At 44.9% G+C, this 22961-nt stretch overlaps 1 protein-coding gene across 1 annotated transcript; it reads left to right on the top strand.

The window, feature by feature from the left end:
• The first annotated feature begins 1588 nt into the window (after positions 1 to 1588).
• On the top strand, positions 1589 to 22406 carry Sf3b2 (splicing factor 3b subunit 2). Its single transcript, XM_021638383.2, has 21 exons — positions 1589 to 1783; positions 1950 to 1996; positions 2436 to 2513; positions 3496 to 3735; positions 5047 to 5164; positions 8345 to 8454; positions 8757 to 8853; positions 9161 to 9252; positions 9546 to 9761; positions 10096 to 10233; positions 10376 to 10456; positions 10649 to 10876; positions 12482 to 12631; positions 13292 to 13381; positions 13492 to 13599; positions 16150 to 16257; positions 16505 to 16647; positions 16732 to 16833; positions 21457 to 21556; positions 21646 to 21831; positions 22172 to 22406. The coding sequence occupies exons 1-21, from the start codon at positions 1651 to 1653 to the stop codon at positions 22241 to 22243; spliced, it is 2637 nt and encodes an 878-aa protein (XP_021494058.1). The 5' UTR covers positions 1589 to 1650; the 3' UTR covers positions 22244 to 22406.
• Positions 22407 to 22961: the final 555 nt, after the last annotated feature.

Here is a 22961-nt window from a genome sequence, read left to right as displayed (position 1 = left end):
TTTCTGGCTTTCATTCTCCCTGCCCTCCCAGTGGCCTTGGGGTGGGGGGAGGGATGTCAAGGTTTGGATGTGAATGTGAAGGGAACAAGAACCATGTTTTCTTTTGACCCTGTACTTTCTTCCCTCTCTCTCAAACCTCACCTTTCCTGCATCTTGTGTGCCCTCCCTCCTCCTTCCAATTACTTCTCCTTTGGGGACAGCTGGTGAAACGGAGGTGGCTAGGAAGAGAAAAGATCTGAAGTGTGTGGGTGGGAAATGAGACCATTTGTGTTCCTCTCCCTTATTCATCACATGTAAAACCAAACAGGCTGTCATTGAGAGGGTTAGAGCTAGTGGGAGAGGTGAAGGGGACAAAATGAATTAGTGGATGTTGGGCAGTGAAGGGTCGTGGTGTCTTGCCCCAAGAAAGGTCCTGAGCTTTAAAACCCCATGGTAGATTTTTGTTTTTCTTCCTCCCTCTCAATAATCATGTATTAAGTGCCTCCCGGATGCTAGATACTTCAGATAGAAAATTAAGTTCCAGATCCTGTTCTGTTTTGGGGAGTGGAGGTGGTAAAAAAGGGTTGGAAAGTCTTAAAACAAGGCAATGGATGGGCTCACACTTGTAACCCCAGCTCTTAGGAAACTGAGGCAGGAGGATTGCCAAGAGTTAGAGGTTAGCTTGGGCTAGTGTTTGTTCCAGGACAGTCTGAGCTACATGGATCTGAAATCCAGCCTCCTACTCCATGAAACAGGGCATGGTAGGGTACAGCTGTAGTCCTCAAAGAATCAGGAGTTCCAGGTTAGCCTTGGCCACATGACAAACACACTGGTCTTAAAACAACAAACACCGAGACATGGAGGAGAGATGGCGTTAAGAGCATGTGTTGCTTTTGCAGAGCATCTGGGTTCGATTCACAACCCTTTTAACTCCAGTTCCATATCTGACATTCTTCTGACCGCCAGACATCAGGCATGCAAGTGGTGTACATATATACTCATAAAAAAACTTGAAAAGAAAGGTGGAAAATTCAATGTATTATCGAAGTTCCCAGAAAGGGAGAAAATTTTGGCAGAAAAGACACTTATTTTTAAGCCTTTCTCGAAGGCAGAAAAGGGGATTTTATTTTAGTATCGCCCTTCACCCAGGTCAGGGCTGGAACTCAGTCCGGCGGGTCCGTTCCCTTTCCGGCTCCGATCCCCTTTCAGCCCACTCAAGCACGCCTGGGCCGGAGCGGGCACACAAACAATCAGAGACTGTTTTATCCCAGCCATCGGCTCCAACCTCCCACTTGCGGGAGTCGAAAAGCAGTCTGTAGGAGCTCCTGGGGGAAATAAGCATCCAGGTCCTTATCACTGAGGGTGTCGGGCCAGAAGGCGCAGTGAGCGCTTACGCGGCAGCACCGGCCCATTTACTACCGCGTACGGTACATTACAGCAAGCGTTCGGCTTCTAGGTGGTGCATCCGCAGACTACAGCTCCCAGAAGGCTTTGCAGCTTTTGTTGGTGGCGAATCCTATCTCCGGGCTAAGGGAACAAGGGCGTGTGTCTCGACCAAGTTCTTTCCAATCACCGCGGGACGTGGCGGACTACGCTACCGGAAGTTCCGGGAAGTAGGCCCAGTGGTTGACCCGAGCTTCCGTGTTGGTCGCGCGCCTTCTTGTGGCTAAGATGGCGGCGGAGCATCCCGAACCTCCCAAAGGAGAATTGCAGTTGCCACCACCTCCACCTCCAGGCCACTATGGCGCCTGGGCTGCTCAGGAGCTTCAGGCCAAATTGGCAGAGATAGGAGCTCCGATCCAGGGTGAGGCGCTTGGGCCGTCAAGAGATGGCTGCGTGGGTTTGTGGAGAAATGGAGCCTGGTTACCCAGGAGACCCACGGGTGGGGGGCGGAGACAGGCCGCTGGGCCCTGACCTGCCGCTCTGCTGCGGATGATGCTGACCCCCTGGTTTTGTGCTTGGTCTCATAGGGAGTCGCGAGGAGCTGGTTGAGCGGCTGCAGACCTACACTCGCCAGGTGAGTGTTGTGGCAGGAGTTCAGGATAGGTCTGACTTTTCCTGGAGGCCTTTAAGACTCCTGACAGATGGGTCTTCGTTTCCTTTACTTTTTTGTTTGTTTTGTTTTGTTTTTCGAGGTTGGGTTTCTCTGTGTAGTCCTGGCTGTCTTAGAATTGTAGACCAGGTTGCCCTCAAATTTAGAGATCCTCCTGCTTCTGCCTCTCGAGTGATGGGATTAAAGGTTCTTTCAGCGCAGCAAGTCAGGTTTTGACCGTTTTGTCAGTTCTTGCCTTTGCTTTATTGTAATCCTTTCTTCTGAGAACCGGTTGCTTCTCAGGTTCCAGCCCCGATCTCTGGCACATGGGCACTGGGCAAATACTGTTAAGTAAATAAACGGGAGAGGAGGCTATGTAATGGAATAGTTCCCCCTGGTCTGACCGTAGCATTCTCTTTTCTAGACTGGCATCGTGCTGAATCGACCAGTTTTGAGAGGAGAGGATGGGGACAAGAGTGCTCCTCCACCTATGTCAGCGCAGGTAAGAGATTATTTATGGGAACCTCTCTGCACAGGGTAGCCATTCTCCTGTGTGTGGAGATACAGCTAGCATTTGGGACAGTGAGTTAAAGAGTGGGGCCTAAAGAGACAAAATTAGGACCTCCTCACTTCTGACTTAGTTCTGATACTGCCTCAGTCCCCAATGCCTACTCCTCCAAATTTGACTTATTATTTCAAGATTTAACTTGAGTACGTAGAAATCTTACTTGATCCTTTTCTAGCTAGAAGCAGTCATGCTCTGCACTCTCAGGCATAGCTCCCAGATTTGTTCATTGAGACATTAAGGGATAATGGCCTGTTTTTTATCACATACCTCCAGCATTTAGTAGCCCATTGGCATTTTATGCCCTGGTTTCTATTCTTTCTAAAAAAATATTTATTTTTATGCATATGAGCATTTTGCCTGCATGTATGTCTGTGTGCCACATGCATGCATTGTTGCAGGAGGCCATAAAAGGGCGTTGTATCACCCTAGGGCTGGAGTTACAGACAGTTGTGAGCTTCCATCTGGGTGCTAGGAATTGAACCCTGTTGTGATACAAGAGCAGCTTCTAATTGCTGGGCCTGAGCTACTGGAACCCATTCCCTATGACTGCATGGCTTAGCATACAAAAAGAAAAAGAAAGAAAGAAAAAAAGAACATTCTGTCTGTGTGTGTGTGTCTATGTCTATGCATATGTGTTTTGTAAAGTTCCTGTATGGATTTCAGAGGTGTCCTTGCACCTCCTTAAATTGAATGCAGAAGTTTTGTATGTTCCTGATATTTTTCAGAGGAGCTAATAACTTGGGTTAGTGTTCTAAACTTATCACTCTCTTCTCTTGATTCTGCTATGGTGAATTTTCTTGATTCCTACATCATTAGACTTTGAGTACTAGTGCCTGGCTCTTTTGCTAGGTCGCCAGCAAATGGCAATGAAATGAATAAATGCTTTCTAGTTCATTGCTGTATTTTTTTCCTATAGCTGTCTGGGATTCCTATGCCACCACCACCTATGGGACTCCCTCCTCTACAGCCTCCTCCTCCACCTCCACCACCTCCACCAGGCCTTGGCCTTGGCTTTCCTATGGCTCACCCACCAAATTTGGGGCCCCCACCACCTCTTCGAGTGGGTGAGCCTGTGGCATTATCAGAAGAGGAACGGCTGAAGCTTGCACAGCAGCAGGCAGCTTTGCTGATGCAGCAAGAGGAACGTGCCAAACAGGTAGGACAGGTGGAAACCTGTACTTAGGACACATTAGGTCCCTGATGAGGAAATGGAACCTCAGAAAGTTAAACCCTGAGGCCAAGCCTTTTAGGAAGGTCTTGACTGAAGATTAGAACATAGGTATAGAGTAGAAGAGAATCCTAGGAAGCAAGAATTTGTGAAGATTGGTGGGGCTGTATTGCTGCTGGTTTGCACTTGTCTTTTTTAAGCAGGAAGATCATTCATTGAGGGAACATGTGCTCTTGGTGCAGCAAAAGAGGGTACTATTTCTCTCCCTAACTTTTGACATCATGGTCCATACATAGGATATTCTTTAATATTATTTAGTGTCCAAACCAAGATGGTTCATTCAGGTTTGCCTTGGAGGCTACCTGATAACCACTAAGTTCCAGTACATCCATTTTTTCTGTAGTCTAGGGGTCAGCACACTGTATGTGACCTGTATTTGGATGGCCTGTAAACTAAAAAGGATTTTTTTTTTTTTTAAATTTTTTTGGAAAGTTATTTAAAAAAAGGAAAACTCAGGGAGGCAGAGTCAGGCAGATCTCTGAGTTCAAAATGAGCCTGGTCTACAAAGCAAGCCAAGAATAGCCAGGGGTACGGAGAAACCCTGTCTTGAAAAACCAAAAACTAAAAAAATAAAGGGGAAAAATATCTCACTTTAAGTATTGTGCAGAATTCCTATGATAGTAACACATATAATATTTTTTTATCCATTACAGAAAATACTTTGATTACTGTTAGTTTTATGTGGCATCATTTGGTAGCTTGTGGAGAATGCTGGCATATTTAGTCATTTGTATTGAATTTAGACTATGATAATACAGATTTAGGAATGATGTAAAAGATGTTCTGCCCCATGTCAGTTTTATCCAGTGGGTAATTCAGGAGTATTAGGAAGTAAGCATTAAAAACAAGTATGGAAACCTGTATGCAGTACTAGTTTTGTCTAGTTTGTGGCAGATTTTAAGGGGTCACTGTAAGAAAATGACTCATGGTTCTTTCTAAATAATTTTATCTTTGGTATAAAAACTCATTGAAAAGTAGAGAATAGTGTTGAGTTAAAGAGTTAGTTCTCTTCTAGAAACCAGAAATTTCTGGTTTTTCTGACTTGTTTGTAGGAATTTTTCACTATGATGAGAGCTGTCTAATTTTATTAGGAACATGTAAATGTAGGAATGGAGAAGAGTCAACCTCAGTTTCCTCAGTTTTCCTGATTGTTCTTTTCCTAAAGAACCCATTTATCAGGGCTTTGCCAGTTCTTTTGTTTTTGTTTTTTAAAGTTGAGTCTCCACTTCCTTCTTGTAGGCAGCTGTGTTAATGGAACAGGAACGACAGCAGGAGATTGCCAAGATGGGCACTGCGGTCCCTAGGCCTCCTCAAGATATGGGTCAGCTGGGAGTTCGTACTCCTCTGGGGCCCCGAGGTAAGACCCTGGAGGGGAAGGGACGCAAAAGGAAGGTGATTCATAAAACATTTCTTTTTATGCCTGTAGTCCTACTGCTTGAGGTAATGGCAGGAGAGTCAAGGTTATCTTAGATTATATAGCAAATTCAAAGATGGCCTGCACTACTTGAAACCCCTCTTTTTTTGTTTGTTTTTCAAGACAAGGTTTCTCTGTGTAGCCCTGCCTGGGCTAGAACTTGCTCTGTACAAAAGGCTGGCCTTGAACTCATAGACCCACCTGCCTCTGTTCTGGGATTAGAGGCATGTGCCACCATCACCTAGCTTGAAAAGCTATTTTAGAAAACTAAAACCAAGCTGGGTGTGGTGGTGCATGCCTTTAGTTGCAGCACTTGGAAAGCATATGAATCTCTGTGAGTAAAAGCAAGTTCCAGGACAGCTAGTGCTGTTATACAGAGAAACCTTGACTTGAAATACTTAAACAAAAAATCCCAGAGGCTGGAGAGATGGCTTAGTGGTTAAGAGTACTTACTGCTCTTCAAGAAGACCCAAGTTTGTTCCCAGCACCCACATTACATGACTTACAAATGCCTGTAACTGCAGCCTAGGGGATCTAACATTTCCTTCTGGCTTCCAAGGCCTCTCATGTGTACATGCAGACACATACATGTATGTATAATTAAAAATTCGGAGCTGAAGAGATGGTTCAGTGGCCAAGAACACTGACTGCTTTTACAGAGGACCCGTCTGTGTCTGTAACTTATAGTCCCCAGGGGTCAGATGTCTTCTAGCTTCTGCTGCCACTAAGCACATACCTAGTGCATGGACTGACATACATTTAGGTAAAACACCTATGCATATAAATTGATTTTTAAAAGATAAGGGTTTTTTTTTTAGGCTTTTTAAAAAAATTTTTTTTTTATTAATTACACTTTATTCACTTTGTATTCCCCCTGTAGCTCCCTTCCTCCTCCCCTCCCAATCCCTCCCTTCTTTGCCCTTCTCCACGAATGCCCCTCCCCAAGTCCACTGATAGGGGAGGTCTTCTTTTCCTTCCTTCTGATCCTAGTCTATTAGGTCTCATCAGGAGTGGCTGCATTGTCTTCCTCTGTGGCCTGGTAAGGCTGCTCCCCCAAAAGATAAGTTTTAAAAAACCTTAAAACAAAAATTTCTCTGCTGGGTTTGAACTTAGAGTCTTGAGCATACTAAGCCTGAGCCCTGTCATTTGGCTATATTCTCAGTATTTCAGAAGATTTTAAGTACAGTGAGCCCTCTGTATATCCTGGTTCTGTACCTAAGCACCTTTTATATAACTAGGTGGAAACAAACACATTGTGTTTGGGGCTGGGAAGATTTGTCATTAGCTCTTGCAGAGCACTCAAGTTCAGTTTTCAGCATCCACAGTTGGTGGGTTACAGCCACCCGAAACTGTAGCTCCATGAGCTCTGTAGTCATCTTTAAGACTCTAGGCACTGCACTCGTGCATATTCTCACACATACACATAGATATAATATATAAATATATTTTAAAAATATATTTAAAAACATTAACAGACTTGTCATTCTCAAAGCTTCAGCATAACTATTTACATAGCATGTACATTTGGAGTGATTATTAGAGATGATCATGAAATACAGAAAGTATAGCTTCTGTGCCTTGAGCACTCTGATTCCAGAATGTGGGTGGTGTCCTGAAGCAAAGCCTCTGTGGTTCACAGGACAAGTATATCTATTGAACTTAAAAGATTCCTGAGGCTGGAGACATGGCTCGGTGGTTAAGAGCGTTTGCTGCACTTGCAGAGGTCCCAGTTTCTTTTCTTAACCCCCACATGGTGGGTTACAGTTGTCTGTAACTCCACTTCCAGGGGATGCAATGCCCTCTCTTGACTTCCTTGCTCACCAGGCATGCATATGGTACACATACATACATGGAGACAAAAAGCATATACATCGGGCTGGAGAGATGGCTCAGAGGTTAAGAATACTGGCTGTTCTTCCAAAGGTCCTGAGTTCAATTCCCAGCAACCACATGGTGGCTCGTAACCATCGATAGTGAGATCTGGTGCCCCCTTCTGGTGTGCAGGCAGAACACTATAAATAATAAATAATAAATAAATAAATCTTAAGGAAAAAAAAAAGCATATACATCTATAAAAAGTTACTTGCTGAGCTTGGTGGTACATACTTTAAGAAGCCAGGCCGATCTCTATGAGGTTGAGACTAACCTGGTTTACAAAGGAAGTTCTAAGCCAGCCTGAGCTGCATAGTGAGGTCCTGTCTCCAAAAACAAGAAAACCAAATGATTTCTTGTAAGAGTCAGCCATGATGGTGCTGATCTGTAACCTGTAATCCTCGAAGTGAGGAGGCTGTAGGAGTTGGGTTATGAGTTTGAGCAATTTAGAACCTATCTTAAAAAAACAAAGGGAGGGCTGGAGAGATGGCTCAATTATTTAGAGCCCTTGTTACTCTTGCAGAACGCCTGGGTTAAGTTCCCAGCACCCTTATGCTGTCTCATAACTAGTAACCACTTTTTTTTTTTTTTTTTTTTAAGTGACAGGGTCTCTTTAGGTAGCCTTGGGTGTCCTGGACTCACTCTGTAGAGAAGGCTGGCCTTGAACTCAGAGATCCACCTGCCTCTGCCTTCCGAGTGCTGGGAATAAAGGTGTAAGCCATTACTACTTGGCTAGTAACTACATTTTTAGGGGATCTGACCCCACCCCTTTTGACCTCTGAGGTACAAGACACACATGTGGTATACAAAAGTATATGTAGAAGAACAGTCATACACATAAAATCAATATTTTAAAGCAAAAGAAGAGGCTGGAGAGATGTTCCTGCTAATCTTAGAGAGGACCTGAGTTTGACCCTACCACCCACATCAGGTGACTCACAACCATTCGTAACTCCAACATCAGGGGTCTGACTTCCTGTTATGGCCTCTGTGAGTACAGTGTGCACATGGTATATGAGAGAAGAGTATAGGAAAATATGAATTCAGAAGAAGAAAAAGTAAACTATAACAAGTCTATGATAGGTCATGAATTTTCACACACTGTACTTGTGCAGCCAGCTTCTGAGCCAAGAACCAAAACATGGCAGCACCCTGGAAGCACTTCAATACCTTCATCATCTCCTGCCATGTAGGGCACCCATCACCAAGGAGACTGTTCTGACTTTGGACTTTGCTTTTTCCTTCACACAGTAGCTGCACCGGTAGGCCCTGTGGTTCCCACTCCTACTGTTTTACCCATGGGGGCACCTGTTCCTCGCCCTCGGGGGCCCCCACCACCCCCTGGAGATGAGAACAGAGAGGTGAGACTTCTGACTTCTTTCTATGGTCAGAAAAATTGTGGTTTGGAGGGGGACTGCTTTTGTTTATCAGAGAAATCTGTGAAGTGTGGGTGGGTTAAATTCTTGGGCACAGGTAGGAGCCATGCTTAGTTAAAGTGAGTTTTTAGGGCTAGGGACTTGGGAGACATTTTGGCAGAATTCTGAAGGATACAGCACCTTGCCTATTTCATGTGTCACCACCTGGTGGCCTTGCAACAGTAAGAGGTGGAATTAGAGGAGGAAGGCACTGGGCATCAGCCCTTCTGATTGGGTGTTTCTGGCAGATGGATGATCCTTCTGTGGGACCCAAGATCCCCCAGGCTTTGGAAAAGATTCTGCAGCTGAAGGAGAGCCGCCAGGAAGAGATGAACTCCCAGCAGGGTGAGTGTTGCTGTCCTAACGCTGGAGACTGGGCCGCAGGGTTGTGCGGAGGCCATGTCCTCACTGTCCTCCCCATCCCTGAGAAGAAGCAGTTACTTTCTAGTGGTGGAGAAAACTGGGTGTGGTAGAATGTTCTTATCCCAGCTCTTGGAGGTTGAGATAGGAGGATCAGAAGTTCAAAGTCCTCCTTGGCTACATAGTAAGTTTGAGACCAGCCGGGGGTATGTAAGACCTTGTTTCAAAAAGAGAAAAAGTTGATTGTGAAGTTACCGTTAGGAGAGTTGATTGCCACATTCTTCCCTAACAGAGGAAGAAGAAATGGAGACAGATACTCGCTCATCTCTGGGACAGTCAGCATCAGAGACTGAGGAGGACACCGTGTCCATATCCAAAAAAGAGGTATGTGATGGAAGTGTCCAGAAGAGATATGTGATGGAAATTGTCTGGAGGGATCATGCAGAGGTAGGTCTTAGATGCATGCAGTTTCCCCCCTAAGTGTCTTGCAGCTATCTTGCATTTGTCGCAAAGCCACTTACATTCTAAGTACTGTAGATGCATTTGCAGCTGAAAAAGCTGTGGCTCCAGCAGCCACACTTCGGCATCTGCCTGCTTGTATAAAGGCCAAGTGCCGAAGTAGTGAGGGCAGGCATGGGCTACAGATTCTGACTTAGGTGGTTTTCTTGTCTTGATAGAAAAACCGGAAGCGTCGGAACCGAAAGAAGAAGAAAAAGCCCCAGCGGGTGCGGGCAGCATCTTCAGAGAGTTCTGGGGACCGAGAGAAAGACTCAGCTCGGTCTCGAGGCTCTGACTCCCCTGCTGCTGATGTGGAGATTGAATATGTAACTGAGGAGCCTGAAATCTATGATACCAACTTTGTCTTCTTCAAGAAGATTTTTGAGGCTTTCAAGGTACAAGGAATAGTGTGCTCTGGGTGGCCAAGCTTGATGGGTGTGGGATGGACTTGGATAAGCCTGGGGAACGTTGTTTGAATTCAGGGGTCAAAATGGAGGTGTGTCAACAATAGGATTTCCAGGGGCTGGAGAGATGGCTGAGAGGTTAAGAGCACTGGCTGCTCTTCCAAAGGTCCTGAGTTCAATTCATTTAGAGACAGGGTGGCTCACAACCATTGATAATGGCATCTGGTGCCCTCTTCTGGCCTGCAGGTGTACATGCAGGCAGAACAATGTGTACATTAAAAAACAAAACAAAACAAAAAAATTTCCACATGGTTTGTCTCTTCAGCTTACTGATGATGTGAAGAAGGAAAAAGAAAAGGAGCCAGAGAAACTTGACAAAATGGAGAACTCTGCAGTCCCCAAGAAGAAGGGCTTTGAGGAGGAGCACAAGGACAGTGATGATGACAGCAGTGATGATGAACAGGTCAGGCCTCCCACAGTCGGAGAGGGTTGCAGGGCATAGGCAGTTGAGGTGTTGTCCTCAAGGACTTTGATGGTTTAAGCATTGACGTGGGCTGGGCAGTTTGATTTCCACCTGAGGTCCACCTAAGGTTATTTTATTCTAGGAAAAGAAGCCAGAGGCCCCTAAGCTGTCCAAGAAGAAGTTGCGCCGGATGAATCGCTTTACTGTGGCGGAACTCAAGCAGGTTAGACCTGAGATGACCCAGCAGATCTGGAGTCGGGCTGGGAAGCTGAGTTGCACTTAGCCCCACTGAGTTTGCTTTAGAGGTTTTACGAGAAGGGTTTTCTATAGTTGCGTGGTATAGGGGTTCTTTGAGAAAGAGAAGACAGCTTTAACCGAGAGGTGGGCTTTCTAAAAACTGCTCTGTGCTTTTTAGCTGGTGGCTCGGCCTGATGTAGTGGAGATGCATGATGTAACAGCACAGGACCCGAAGCTCTTGGTTCACCTCAAGGCCACCCGGAACTCTGTCCCTGTGCCACGCCACTGGTGTTTTAAACGCAAGTACCTGCAAGGCAAACGGGGTATTGAAAAGCCCCCCTTTGAGCTGCCAGACTTCATCAAACGCACAGGCATTCAGGAGATGCGAGAGGCTCTGCAGGAGAAGGTGAGGCCTGGCTGGGGTACAACCTGAGCTTGGCCATCCACACCCTCTGTAGCAGCCTGCCTTAGAACTGGACTACCCGCTTGTTACAAGTGTAATTAACTGTTTCCAGTTAGAACTCAGTGCTGTATGTACACCTTGAGGCTGCATTTAGAGTGTCACTCCCTTTCCATTTTGAGGTTCTTTGTCCCGAATAGCAGCTTTCTTTCTCTTCTTCCCTGCCTTCACTTGACCCGTATGCTCTTTTCTGATGCACTCATAGCTAGAGGTACAGATGATGCTTATCTTACTTAGGGTTACTATTGTGATGAAGCACCGAAAGGCAGGAAAGGGTTTATTTCACTCACAGTTCCTTTATAGCAGTTCGTTATCAAAAGCAGTGAGGGCATAGACCTAGAGGCAGGAGCTGATGCCGAAAGCCATGGAGGGTGTAGCTTACTGGCTTGCTCCTCTTAGCTTGCTCAGCCTGCTTTCTTACAGAACCCAGGACCACCCAGGGGTGGCCCCACCCACAATGACTAGGCCCTTCCCATCAATCACTAATTAAGAAAATGCCCTAGAGCAACAGCTTTCAACCTTTGCAAGCTCCCAACCCCTTTGGGAGGCCAAACCACCCTTTTACAAGGGCGGCCTAAGACGGTTGGAAAACACATATATTTACATTAGATTCATGACTGAAATAATTTTATAGCTGGGGTCACCACAACATGAGGATCTGTATTAAAGGGTGCAGCATTAGGAAGGTTGAGACCCACTGCCCTACAGGCTTGCGAACCAGATCTTATAGAGAAATTTTCTTTTGTGTGGGGAGGGGTGGCTGGGTTTCTAGACAGGGTTTTTCTGTGTAACCCTGGCTGTTTTGGACTCACTTTGTAGTAGACCAGGCTGAACTTGAACTCACAGCGCTCCACCTGCCTCTGCCTCCTGAGTGCTGGGATTAAAGGTGAGCACTACCACACCCAGTTTCTCTCGTTTAGTTTTATTTACTTTTTATGAATGGTGTTTTGCTTGTGTGTATGTATGTGCCTGTATAGGTTGGGGGGAGGGTCTCAGATAACCTTTGGAACTGCAGTGAGGAATTTTGGCATGCCACCATGTCTGCTGGAGTCTGACCATGGTGTCTGCAAGAACAACGCGTACTTGTGAACCAGTGAGCCAGTTCCTCAGCCCCATCCAGTCCTCTTGATCACACAGTCAAAAAGAGCAGTTACTGGCAGAAAACTGAGCTTCCTTTCATATAGTAAGTCTGTTTTGTTCAGCATAGATTTTGCCATTTGAGTTTTGGGCACTGGTGTTACACCTAGTAGCTTCTTGATGTTAAGCTGGTTTTTCAGAGCGAGATAAATGGGGTTTCCTAGTAGCTGAGCATGGTGGCGCACACCTTCAGTCCCAGCACTCTGAGAGGCAGTGGCAGGTGCATTGCTGTGAGATGGAGGCCAGCCTTGTCTACAAAGCAAGTCCAGGATAGCCAAGGCTACACAGAGAAACCCTGTCTTGAAAATAACAACCAACCAACCAAAATAATGAGGGTCCCTTGAATTGAAGCCGATGCTCTACTGAAGAATTGACTAATACTCAGTAATTCATCTCTTCTGCCATTTTTAACAGGAAGAACAAAAGACCATGAAGTCAAAAATGAGAGAGAAGGTTCGGCCCAAGATGGGGAAGATTGATATTGACTACCAGAAACTGCATGATGCCTTCTTCAAGTGGCAGACCAAGCCAAAGCTGACAATCCATGGGGACCTGTATTATGAGGTTCGGGAAGGGGTGGCGCATGGTTGAGGCTTGATGTTGACTTTGGGTAGAGTCCATTTCAAAGCTGGGTCAGGGGTCCCCAGCCTTAAAATTGCCCATTCCTGCCAGTGGGTAGGACAGGATGTGTTACCATTTTTGTTTTTTTGTTTGTTTGTTTGTTTTTCTCCAAACAAACCCTTCTTGCAGAAAAAAAACTATAGACAAAGCATTTGAAGTGATGTTTGGTGGGTAGCTTAGTGCTAAGATGGTAAAAGTGGCAGGTGTTTCTCAGAAAGGTTTTGTTCTAAGTAAAAGAAAAAATTAGTTTTTTTTCCCCCTGATTTTTGATTTGTTAATCACCATGGTGATTCTGTCACTGACATCTTTTGATGTTTGTGATAGAAGGATGCTGATGGTCATCCTGTCCAGTGGCCTTGTTTCACAAGTGAGAAAGCAGGTGCTGTATTCAGTCTGTTTTTCACAGTGCACTATTAGCAGCAGAGAGTCTGGCCTTCTTCCTTTTCCTATTCTACCCAAAATCTAAGTGGGAGCCAAGTAGCCCTCATGGGACTTTGTATCTGATGGGGTTTGGGGCTACTTGTCTGTTGCCGTGTCCTCATGCCAGTGAGCTCTCAGTGTGTGTGTGGAGTCACAGACAGAGCCAGCTGTGCTTTTCCCCAGGGCAAGGAGTTTGAGACACGGCTGAAGGAGAAGAAGCCTGGAGATTTATCTGATGAACTAAGGATTTCCTTAGGGATGCCAGTAGGGCCTGTAAGTATTGGCTAAGTGGCTGGGGAAGCTGGAGGGAGGTGAGGATGTGAACACAAGGGAAAGATAGGGTAGGGGAAGGTAGGTAATAACCTGTTCTGTTTTTTCTCCAGAATGCACACAAAGTCCCTCCTCCGTGGCTGATTGCCATGCAGCGATATGGACCACCCCCATCCTACCCAAACCTTAAAATCCCTGGACTGAATTCACCTATCCCTGAGGTTCGTACTGAGTTTGTCCTTCTCAGCTGCCTCTGGCTTTATTTTGTTTTGTGTGTGTGCATGTGTTTTATTTTCCAAGACAGGGTATCTTTGTATAGCCTTGGTTGTTCTAGAACTCTCTGCCATAGACCAGAGTGGTCTTGAACTCAGAGACTTTTCTGCCTTTGCTTCCCCTGTGCTAGAATAAAGGCATGCTGGCCAACTTCTAGTTTTTTGTTTATTTTTTTCTTTTTGGTTTTCAAGACAGGGTTTCTCTATATAGTCCTGGCTGTCCTTGAACTCACTCTTTAGACCACACTTGCTTCGAACTCTGAGATCTGCCTGCTTCTACTTCCTAAGTGATGGAATTAAAGATGTATGCCACCAATGTTAGGCTTGTGTGTGTGTATGTGTGTGTGTGTGTATTGATTTATCCCTTCGTTCATTTGCTTTTTTGTTTGTTGAGGCAGGGTTTCTTTGTGTAGCCTGGCTTTCCTGGACTCTTTGTAGACTAGGCTGGCCTCAAACTCAGAGATCCGCCTGCCTTTGCTTCCCAAGCACTGGGATTAATGGTGCCCAGCTGTGTTTTTTTTTTTTTTTTTTTTTTTTTATATAAATGATTTTATTTTTGTTGTCTGTCCAGTTCTCTGTTTTGTTGTTTTTTTTTCTACTTCTCTGTCTGTGTTGCATACACTAGGAATGTGTGTGTGTGTGCGCTTGTTGCATGCCCAGGAATATGTGGACATGTGTTCCTGTGGAGGTCAGAGCAGAATATGTTGTGATGGATTATCTTCCTCTGTGGTTCTCTGTGTTACTGCCCTGAGACAGGGTCTCTCACAGAACCAGAAGCATGCTGTTTCAGCTAGGCTGGATGGCCAGTGAGCTCTTGGGGCCCACTTCTCTTCAGCCCTAATGCTGGGTTATTTTTTTGCTTTTTTATATTTATGGGTGTTTTGCTTGTATCTGTGTGCCTGGTTCCTGCAGAGGCCAGGAAAGAATGTCAGATTCCCTGTGACAGGAGTTATAGACAGTTGTGAACTGCCAAGTGCATGCTGGGAAGTGGACCCACATCTGCTGTAAGAGCAAGTATTCTTAACTACTGAGTCATCTTTTCAGCCTTAAGAGGGTTTTTTTTTTTTTTTTTAACTGACATGGGGCCATTGGGATAGCTTAGTGGGTAAAAGTGCTTACCACCAAGTTTGATCACTTGAGTTTGATCCCCAGGACCCACATGGCAAAGAAGAGTATTCCAGGGCTCTGGAGAGATGGCTCAGAGGTTAAGAGTACTGGCTGTTCTTCCAAAGGTTATAAGTTCAATTCCCAGCAACCACATGGTTGCTCACATCCATCTATAATGAGAGACTATTTCATATGTGCCAAGTAATTAAAACAAAACAAAGCATAACAAAAACAACTTAAATTCTAGGGTAGGTGGTAGGGTCAACAATTAATAATGAAAAAAACCTTACAAACTGGACAGGTTAAAACAAACTGAAACAACAGCATACTTGTGAAAAAAATATTCAGTCAAGGTTGCCAAGTACTGGGCCGAGGAGGTGGCTCAGCAGGTGAAGAAGCTTGTTGCCAAACCCGACAACCAAGTTCAGTCCCTAGAACCACATAGTGAGGCAGAGAACTAACTCTCAGAAGTTATTCTCTGACTTCTGCACACATGGCAAGCACACAGACACATCATTCTTACAGGTACAAAGAAGAGAACAAGTTATCCATAAATTTTGTTGTGAGACAAGGAGTCACTGTGCAGTCTTGGCTGGCCTGGAACTCATATGTATCAGGCTACTTTTGAACTTGCAAGAAATCTGCCTCCTGAGTACTGGGGTTAGTTACTAAATTTTCTCTTTGGTGAATCTGTTTCTAATTAGTTGTTTGATACACACATGGATAGATGGAAATAGTTTTATCTCAAGATGGCATTAAGTTATTTTTAGATAAAGAAACTGAAAAGTATCAATAGACAAGTTATTACAGGGAAAATAGTATTGTTAAACTTAATTTCTATTATGTGAGATAGATGCTAACCAACTAACTTTCCACATTTAGGAAAAATCGGGGAGAATAAATTAGGGTCCTGATTTTTAAAGAATTTGTTTTGGATTTAGGCAATCCATACCATATCCCAAAGAGGACATTAGCATGATCTCTGTCTCTTATCCTCACTGATCCTGTTGCCTCCAGTCTGGTGCTTATTAGTTTTTTTTAGATGCTTTGTATGAGTGAGTGTGTGTGTGTGTGAGAGAGAGAGAGAGAGAGAGAGAGAGAGAGAGAGAGAGAGAGATATTGTGCTTTCATTTCTGTGTGCACTTGAGCATCTGATGCTTTTGCACATGGAGGTCAGCCAGGTGTTCACTGAGTGTCTTCTTCAGTTATTCTCTACCTGGTTGAACCCTCTGCTCAACCCCTGTGGTTTTTTGTTTTGTTTTTAATGTGCAACTGTATCCTGCAGTCCTAGTTTCCAGAGTCCCTCTGTGAGCTCTGTATCTTGGAGTTTGATTCTACAGCGTCAGTGTTTTCTGAGTTTAGGAGAACACATTCATGTTTCCTCTCCTGCAGAGCTGTTCCTTTGGATACCATGCTGGTGGCTGGGGCAAACCCCCAGTAGATGAGACCGGGAAGCCACTTTATGGGGACGTGTTTGGAACCAATGCTGCTGAGTTTCAGGTATGGGTAGGCTGCTGAGTTTGATGTTACTCAATGCTAAGAAGGTCAGGGTTAGTTTGTCTATAAGTTCATTGTCCGAGAGCTGGGCATGGTGGTGTTCTAGTCTGAAAAGGAACTTGTGTTTTCCTGAGGTATAGTGTAGCTTTGTTTAGAAGATTATTTACTCCTCCATCTCTTCAGTGAGCAGCAAGGTGGGTTAATAGGAGCGCAGTAAGTACCTGTTGAATGAATGAGGAATCTGTTTTAGACCAAAACTGAAGAAGAAGAAATTGACCGGACCCCTTGGGGAGAGCTGGAGCCATCTGATGAAGAGTCCTCAGAAGAAGAGGAAGAGGAAGAAAGTGATGAAGACAAGCCAGATGAGACTGGCTTTATCACACCTGCAGACAGGTAGGAAAGAGCCTCTCCTCCAAGACAGCCTATTTGTCTTGGGAGCTGCTTCTTTACAATGGTGCTTTTCCACTTTCTTCATAGTGGCCTCATCACTCCTGGAGGATTCTCATCAGTGCCTGCTGGAATGGAGACCCCTGAACTCATTGAGCTGAGGAAGAAGAAGATTGAGGAGGCGATGGATGGGTGAGAGAAGTTCTCAGGCAGCAATGGGGCAGGAGTAGGGGCGTGGCTTCCACTTTAGTTGGTTTTCTGGGTTGGTTGGCTGACTTTAATTCCTTTTTTTCTTTTTGGTTTTTCAAGATAGAGTTTCTATGTGTAAAAGCCTTGGCTGCCTTGGAACTCTTTTTATAAATCAGGCTGGCCTTGAACTCAGATATCTGCCTGCTTTTGCCTCTGGAGTGCTAGGATTGAAAGTGTGCATCACCATGCACAGCTTTCCCCCCCCCCCCACCCTTTTTTTTTTTTTTTTTTTTTGAGATAGGGTTTCTCTGTGTAACCTTGCCTTTCCTGGACTCTCTTCGTAGACCAGGCTGGCCTTGAACTCACAGAGATCCACTTGCCTCTGCCTCTCTGAGTGCTGGGATTACAGGGGTGGGCTACTACACCCCTCTTTATTCCCTTTCCTAACAGTTGTTAAACATCAGCCTTGTGCCCATGGGAAATCAGCGGGTAGATAGTTGAGGCAGACACGTGATCAGAATAAAGTTATTTCTGGTCTGTCTAGTAATGGTGAAGCTGAGCAAACTTGAGTAATTGGTTTGAGAAGAGTGTTGAATGGTGGAGAAGTATTGGAAGGCCTCATTGAAGAGGTGGTATTTGAACTAAATATCAGGCAAGAATCAGTCCCTGGTGGTCTGCAGCCAGCACAGATAGAAGCACAAGCAAGTGTGATGACCTTGAGGCAGGCTCTGCATCGTCATGATTTTACAGCTGTTTCAGGTACTGAGGCACATAGGGAGGAATGACTCCTGTTCTAGTCTGCTTATTGCTTTGAGAAACACCATAACCAAAAGAAACTTGGGGAGAAAAGAGTATTTGGTTAACAGGTTACAGTCCATTATTAAGAGAAGTCAGGGAAGGAACTCAAGGCAGTAATCTGGAGGCAGGAACTGAAGCAGAGGTTATGGAAGAGTGCTGCTTACTGGCTTGCTCCTCTTACCTTCTCAGTCTGCTTTTTTATAGAACCCAAAATCCCCTGCCCTCAGTGGGCTCAGTCCTCCCACAACAATCATTAACCAAGAAATGTTCATGGATGTGTCCACAGGCCAATCTGGTCAGGACATGTTCCCAGCTAAAGGTTTCCTCTTTCCAGATGACCCGTTTGTTTCAAGTTGAAAGAAAACCAACCTACACCCTTTATCATGAAATAACTTCCCCATCCTTTGTGTATTTGTACATGTGCACATGTGTGCAAGAGCACATATAATATACCTGCGTAGGGGCCAGAGGTTGCTTTTGGGTGTCTTTAGTTGTTCTCACTGGAACTTGCTAAACTAGATAGCTGGAAACCTCAGGGGTCCCCCTGCTTCTGCTTACCCAGCCCTGGGGTAACAGGCGTGCTTTGTTACACCCACTTTTTCTATGGGCCTTCTGCTCTCCCATCTTGGCCCCAGCTTTATAATCTTTAAAGGTCTTCAGTTTTGAACAAATTTGGATAGAGCGAGTGTTCTAGGTTGACAATGTGTTCTTCTCTTTTAAGTCCTCCTGAGATGCTGCTCCAGTGTTTTCTTTCTGTCCTCTTTACCTTTGTTTCGTGGTGTACAATGTGTCATTTTCTCTTGCTGTTTTTTCCCCCTTGGGGATGGGGTTCAAGACAAGGTTTCTGTGTAGCCCTGGTTGTTTTGGAGCTCACTCCAGGCTGGCCTCAAACTCACACAGATCCTCCTGCCTCTGCCTCCTGAGTGCTGGGATTAAAGGCCTGTGGGACCACTGCCTGGCTTGCTGTTTTTCTGAGTTTTTTTTTTTCTTTTCCTCTCTCTCTGTCTCTGTCTCCCTTTCTCCTTTTATTTCTCTTTTCTCTTTCTCTCGTGTGTGTGTGTGTGTGTGTGTGTGTGTGTATGTAAATGCACACAAGAGTCTTCATCTCTTATTCCCTCATTTTTGAGACATGATCTCTCAAAGAACCTGTGCTTGCTGTTGTCTCCACTGCCCTGGGGTGGATTTAGACACACTTTTTCTGAAGATCTAAACTCAGGTCCCCATGCTTGCCAGGCAAGCGTATTCCTTATTGACCTGTCTCCCTAGGCCCTTAGTTTTTGCTTGCTAATTACAACATTTATTAATTCTAGGTTGACTGAGTTTTCTTTTTTTGAGACTTGTTCATGTAGTCGATGCTGATCTTGAGCTCCTAACCCTCTAGCTAATCTACCTCTTCAGGGCTGGGATTACAGGTGTGTGCCACTACTTCCAGCCTTGGAGGTTGATTGTGATTGATGTTCTTACTATGAATTGTAACTTTCTCCCTCTCTTTTTAAAAAAGACTTAGGTATTTATTATGTATACAATGTCTGGGCCTGGAGAGATGGCTCAGTGGTTTAAGAGCATCGGCTGCTCTCCCAGAGGACCCAGGTTCAATTCTCAGCACCCACATGGCAGCTCATACCTATCTGTAGCCCCAATTTCAGGGGGCCTGGCACCTTCACAGACATACCTGCAGGCAAAGCACAATGCATATAAGATAAAAGAAACAATGTTCTGTCTGCATGTATGCCTGCAGGACAGAAGAGGGCACCAGCTCTCATTATAGATGGTTGTGAGCCACCATGTGGTTGCTGGAAATTGAACTCAGGACCTCTGGAAGAGCAAACAGTGCTCTTAACCTCTGAGCCATCTCTCCAGCCCCCTCCCCCCTTTTCTTTTCCAAGATGGGGTTTTTCTTTGTTGTCTTGGCTGGCCTGGGACATTCTGTAGACCAGGCTGCTTTTGAACTCACAGAGATCCACCTGCCTCTGCCTCCCAAGTACTGGGATAAAAATCTATTGTCACTGTAACTGGCCTGTGTTTGTTTGTTTGTTTGTTTTGTGTGTGTGTTGTTGTTGTTGTTGTTGTTTTGGTGGAGACCAGTTCTATGTAACTGCAGCTGGCCTTGTACCCATGATTCTCCTGTCTCAGCTTCCCAAATCCTGGGATTAAATATAGGTTATAGGTGTGCACCACCAAGCTATATGCCTGGTAGTTTCTGACCAGCTGTTTAGCTTTGTGAAATTTGCTTTACTGGGTTAGGGTATTTTGTATTCCTACACATCTCCAGCTTCGATCGGTATGTGGTTGTTTAGAGGCAGTTTGATCCCCTGAGGTTTTTGCTTTTTGGTTTTCTTAGCAGGACTAAAATAGTGTTTAGTCTTCCCTGACTCAGAGGTAGGGCTCCAGACGCTGCATTCTCAGCCCAAGCGCTGGAGCCCAGGAGGGTTTTCCACCTGATTGGTGGGAATAGGCACTGTTTTCCATCCTATTGAGCAGTGGGCCATGTTCATGCTCACCCTTCAGGAACTCTTTGGTGTTGGTAGTATCCTCAGTTGCATATTTCCCTCATACTCCTCTAACCCCAGTACTTGAAGAAGGTCTTGAGTTCTGTGTCCCACAGTCTCTGGATGCTTTGGACTCGTTAGATTTTGCACCTCATTCTCTCAGCTCAGAGAATCCTTTGAGCTCTGTATGGGTCTCCCCTGCTTCTGTGGTCTAGAAACTCAATACCACTGTACAGCTCATTTGAATTTTTTTTTTAACTGCTTCAAAGGCAGGGTCTCTAAACCAATGCTTCCCATGAACTCCCAATCCTCCTGCCTCTTCCTCTCATTTGCTTTCTATATTGTATTAATACTAATTCATTGTTCTTTACTTTTCTTGTCTAGTGCCTTGAATAACTATAATTTTAATGTATTTTGTCCAGATTTTGGATATTTCATGTAGATGGGTAAATCTGGTACCTACTTCTTGTCAGGAAGCAAATTCTAGTTTTTCTTATTACAGAAAAGAAAACAAATAAGGGTACATTGCATGGAGTATGAATCTTTTAGGTCATTATAAAGAGTATGTATTCTGGACAATGAGATGGTTAGTTTCCGTGGGTGAGCAATGGCCTTTAGTCTGTAGAGATGAGATGTCTCAGTAGTTAAGAGCATTTGATGATCTTGTAGAGGATCTGGGTTCAATTCCCAGCACCTATATGGTAGTACAAAAGCTGTAACTCTAGTTCCAGAGTATAATGACACCTCTTCTGACTTCCTCAGGTACCAGGCACACACATGGTACACATACAAACATGCAGGCAAAACACTCCTACACATGAAATTTAAAAAATATATATGTGTGTCTATGTGTGTGCGCCAGTGTGCCACAGCAAGTGTAGAGAGTGGAATTAGTTTTCTTCTTTATATAGTTTCTAGGGATGGGACTCAAGTCATCAGGCTTGCATAGTATTTTTATTGGCTGAACCATTTTCCTAGCCCTAGATTGTTCTTTTTACAGCTTCTCTGTACTAAAGCTCTATATGAAACTTCAGCCTCTTTGGACATTAACCTTATGAGTCCTGGTTCTCATTCCCTGATTTGGTTCAGAAGATCCCCCAGCTTAGTCTCTGCACCCCTTACAAATTCTATCCTATAGGATCAGCACTGATTCTACTACACATCCCTAATCCAAGTTTTCTTATGAGTCTTCTTGAAGGGTTAGATGATTCAGTTATAGTTATCTTGGAATTCTCTAAGAATCTAAGTGCCATTTGTGTTTTTTTGTTTGTTTGTTTGTTTGTTTTTACTCTGGAGACCCTGTGTCCCTTACTGGGTTTTACTTTCTTGTCCTTTGCAGAAGTGAAACTCCTCAGCTGTTCACTGTATTGCCAGAGAAGAGAACAGCCACTGTTGGGGGAGCCATGATGGGATCAACCCACATTTATGACATGTCCACGGTAAGCATTTGGAGGACATTATTTTGTGACAAAGATGGAGCTATGGTGTCTGAGAGTCTTTGGAGATAACAAGGTTCTCATCTTTTCAGGTTATGAGCCGGAAGGGCCCAGCCCCTGAGTTGCAAGGTGTGGAAGTAGCGCTGGCACCTGAGGAGTTGGAGCTGGACCCCATGGCCATGACCCAGAAGTATGAGGAGCATGTTCGGGAGCAGCAGGCTCAAGTAGAGAAAGAAGACTTCAGCGACATGGTGGCTGAGCATGCTGCCAAACAGAAGGTGGGCGCAATCTAAGAACCTAGGAGTGACAGCCTAACAGTCGGGTCTGTCTTCTCTGGTGGAGCTGTGTGCCTTAGCAGTGACAGGGGGGGTGGACTTGGTGCCTGCTTCCTATTTTCCTCGAGCCTGAAAATCTTAGAGATCTTCCACTGGTTGTCATCTTTTAAGTACAGTGACACCGAGGCACAGGGAGAGGAAGAAAGTCATTCAAATCTGAGGGAAGAGAAAAGAATGTGGTTTCAGTGCTTTTTTTCCTTAATTTTTATGTCCATGTCAGGCTGCCTCCTGTTTGGGGCTTGTTTTACCTATTGTAACCTGTCTCTCTCTCTGTCTCTTACAGCAAAAGAAACGGAAAGCTCAGCCCCAGGACAGTCGTGGGGGAAGCAAGAAATACAAGGAATTCAAATTCTAAGTCCCTCTCACATAACTGGCCTTCCTTTAGGCCCTTTCTATGTCTGGGCTTTATATGTGGGTCCCTAAAGCTAGCTGTGTACTTCCCTAGGCTTGTCATTTCATGTTTTTATTTTACTTGTTTTGTAAATAAAGCTGTTTCCCAAGGAAGGATGAATACCTGACACTCTTGAATCTCTCCTTTTAAGCTTCTGCAGAAGCTTATATATACTGCTTGCCTGTAATCACAGACTGTTCCAAGGACCATGGGACCATGGTTGCTGTGCTGAAATTGTGGATAATACACTATCCCCTACCCCTCCTTTGTGTGAAGGCTCTGAGGAAAGTACCTTTAGGTCTGGTCTGACCTTACTGCTTTGTCCCTGGAGAATAAAAATAGCCAGCTTAGCACCCTGGCTAGGCTGGGAAGTAACTGTAGGCTAGGGAAGTAGGCCAGATCAGGCCTTCCTCACTGACCTTGTGGCAGAAAGGCCTACTTAACCTATTGGAGAATGTCTACATCTGAAATCTAAATTGTTCCCAAGTCCCTGCTACCACTTAGATTCATGTGTGGGGGTGTAGGGTTTTGAGTCTTGTTTGTCTGTGTCCCGAGTTCTGAGAAGTCTTGAAAAACTAGAGTAGGTTGAGCACAGGATCCCATGACATTTGTTCAAGTGCTGGGAGAAGTAAGGTGTGGGTGTGGGAGGGTGCATGAGCGCTGAGTGGGGATGGCAGCTGAG

This window comes from Meriones unguiculatus, chromosome 1 (assembly GCF_030254825.1).
Source record: "Meriones unguiculatus strain TT.TT164.6M chromosome 1, Bangor_MerUng_6.1, whole genome shotgun sequence".
In the NCBI taxonomy this organism is placed as follows: domain Eukaryota; kingdom Metazoa; phylum Chordata; class Mammalia; order Rodentia; family Muridae; genus Meriones; species Meriones unguiculatus.
Note: the sequence above shows the minus strand (reverse complement) of the source record. Positions and strands in the feature narration are given on the sequence as shown.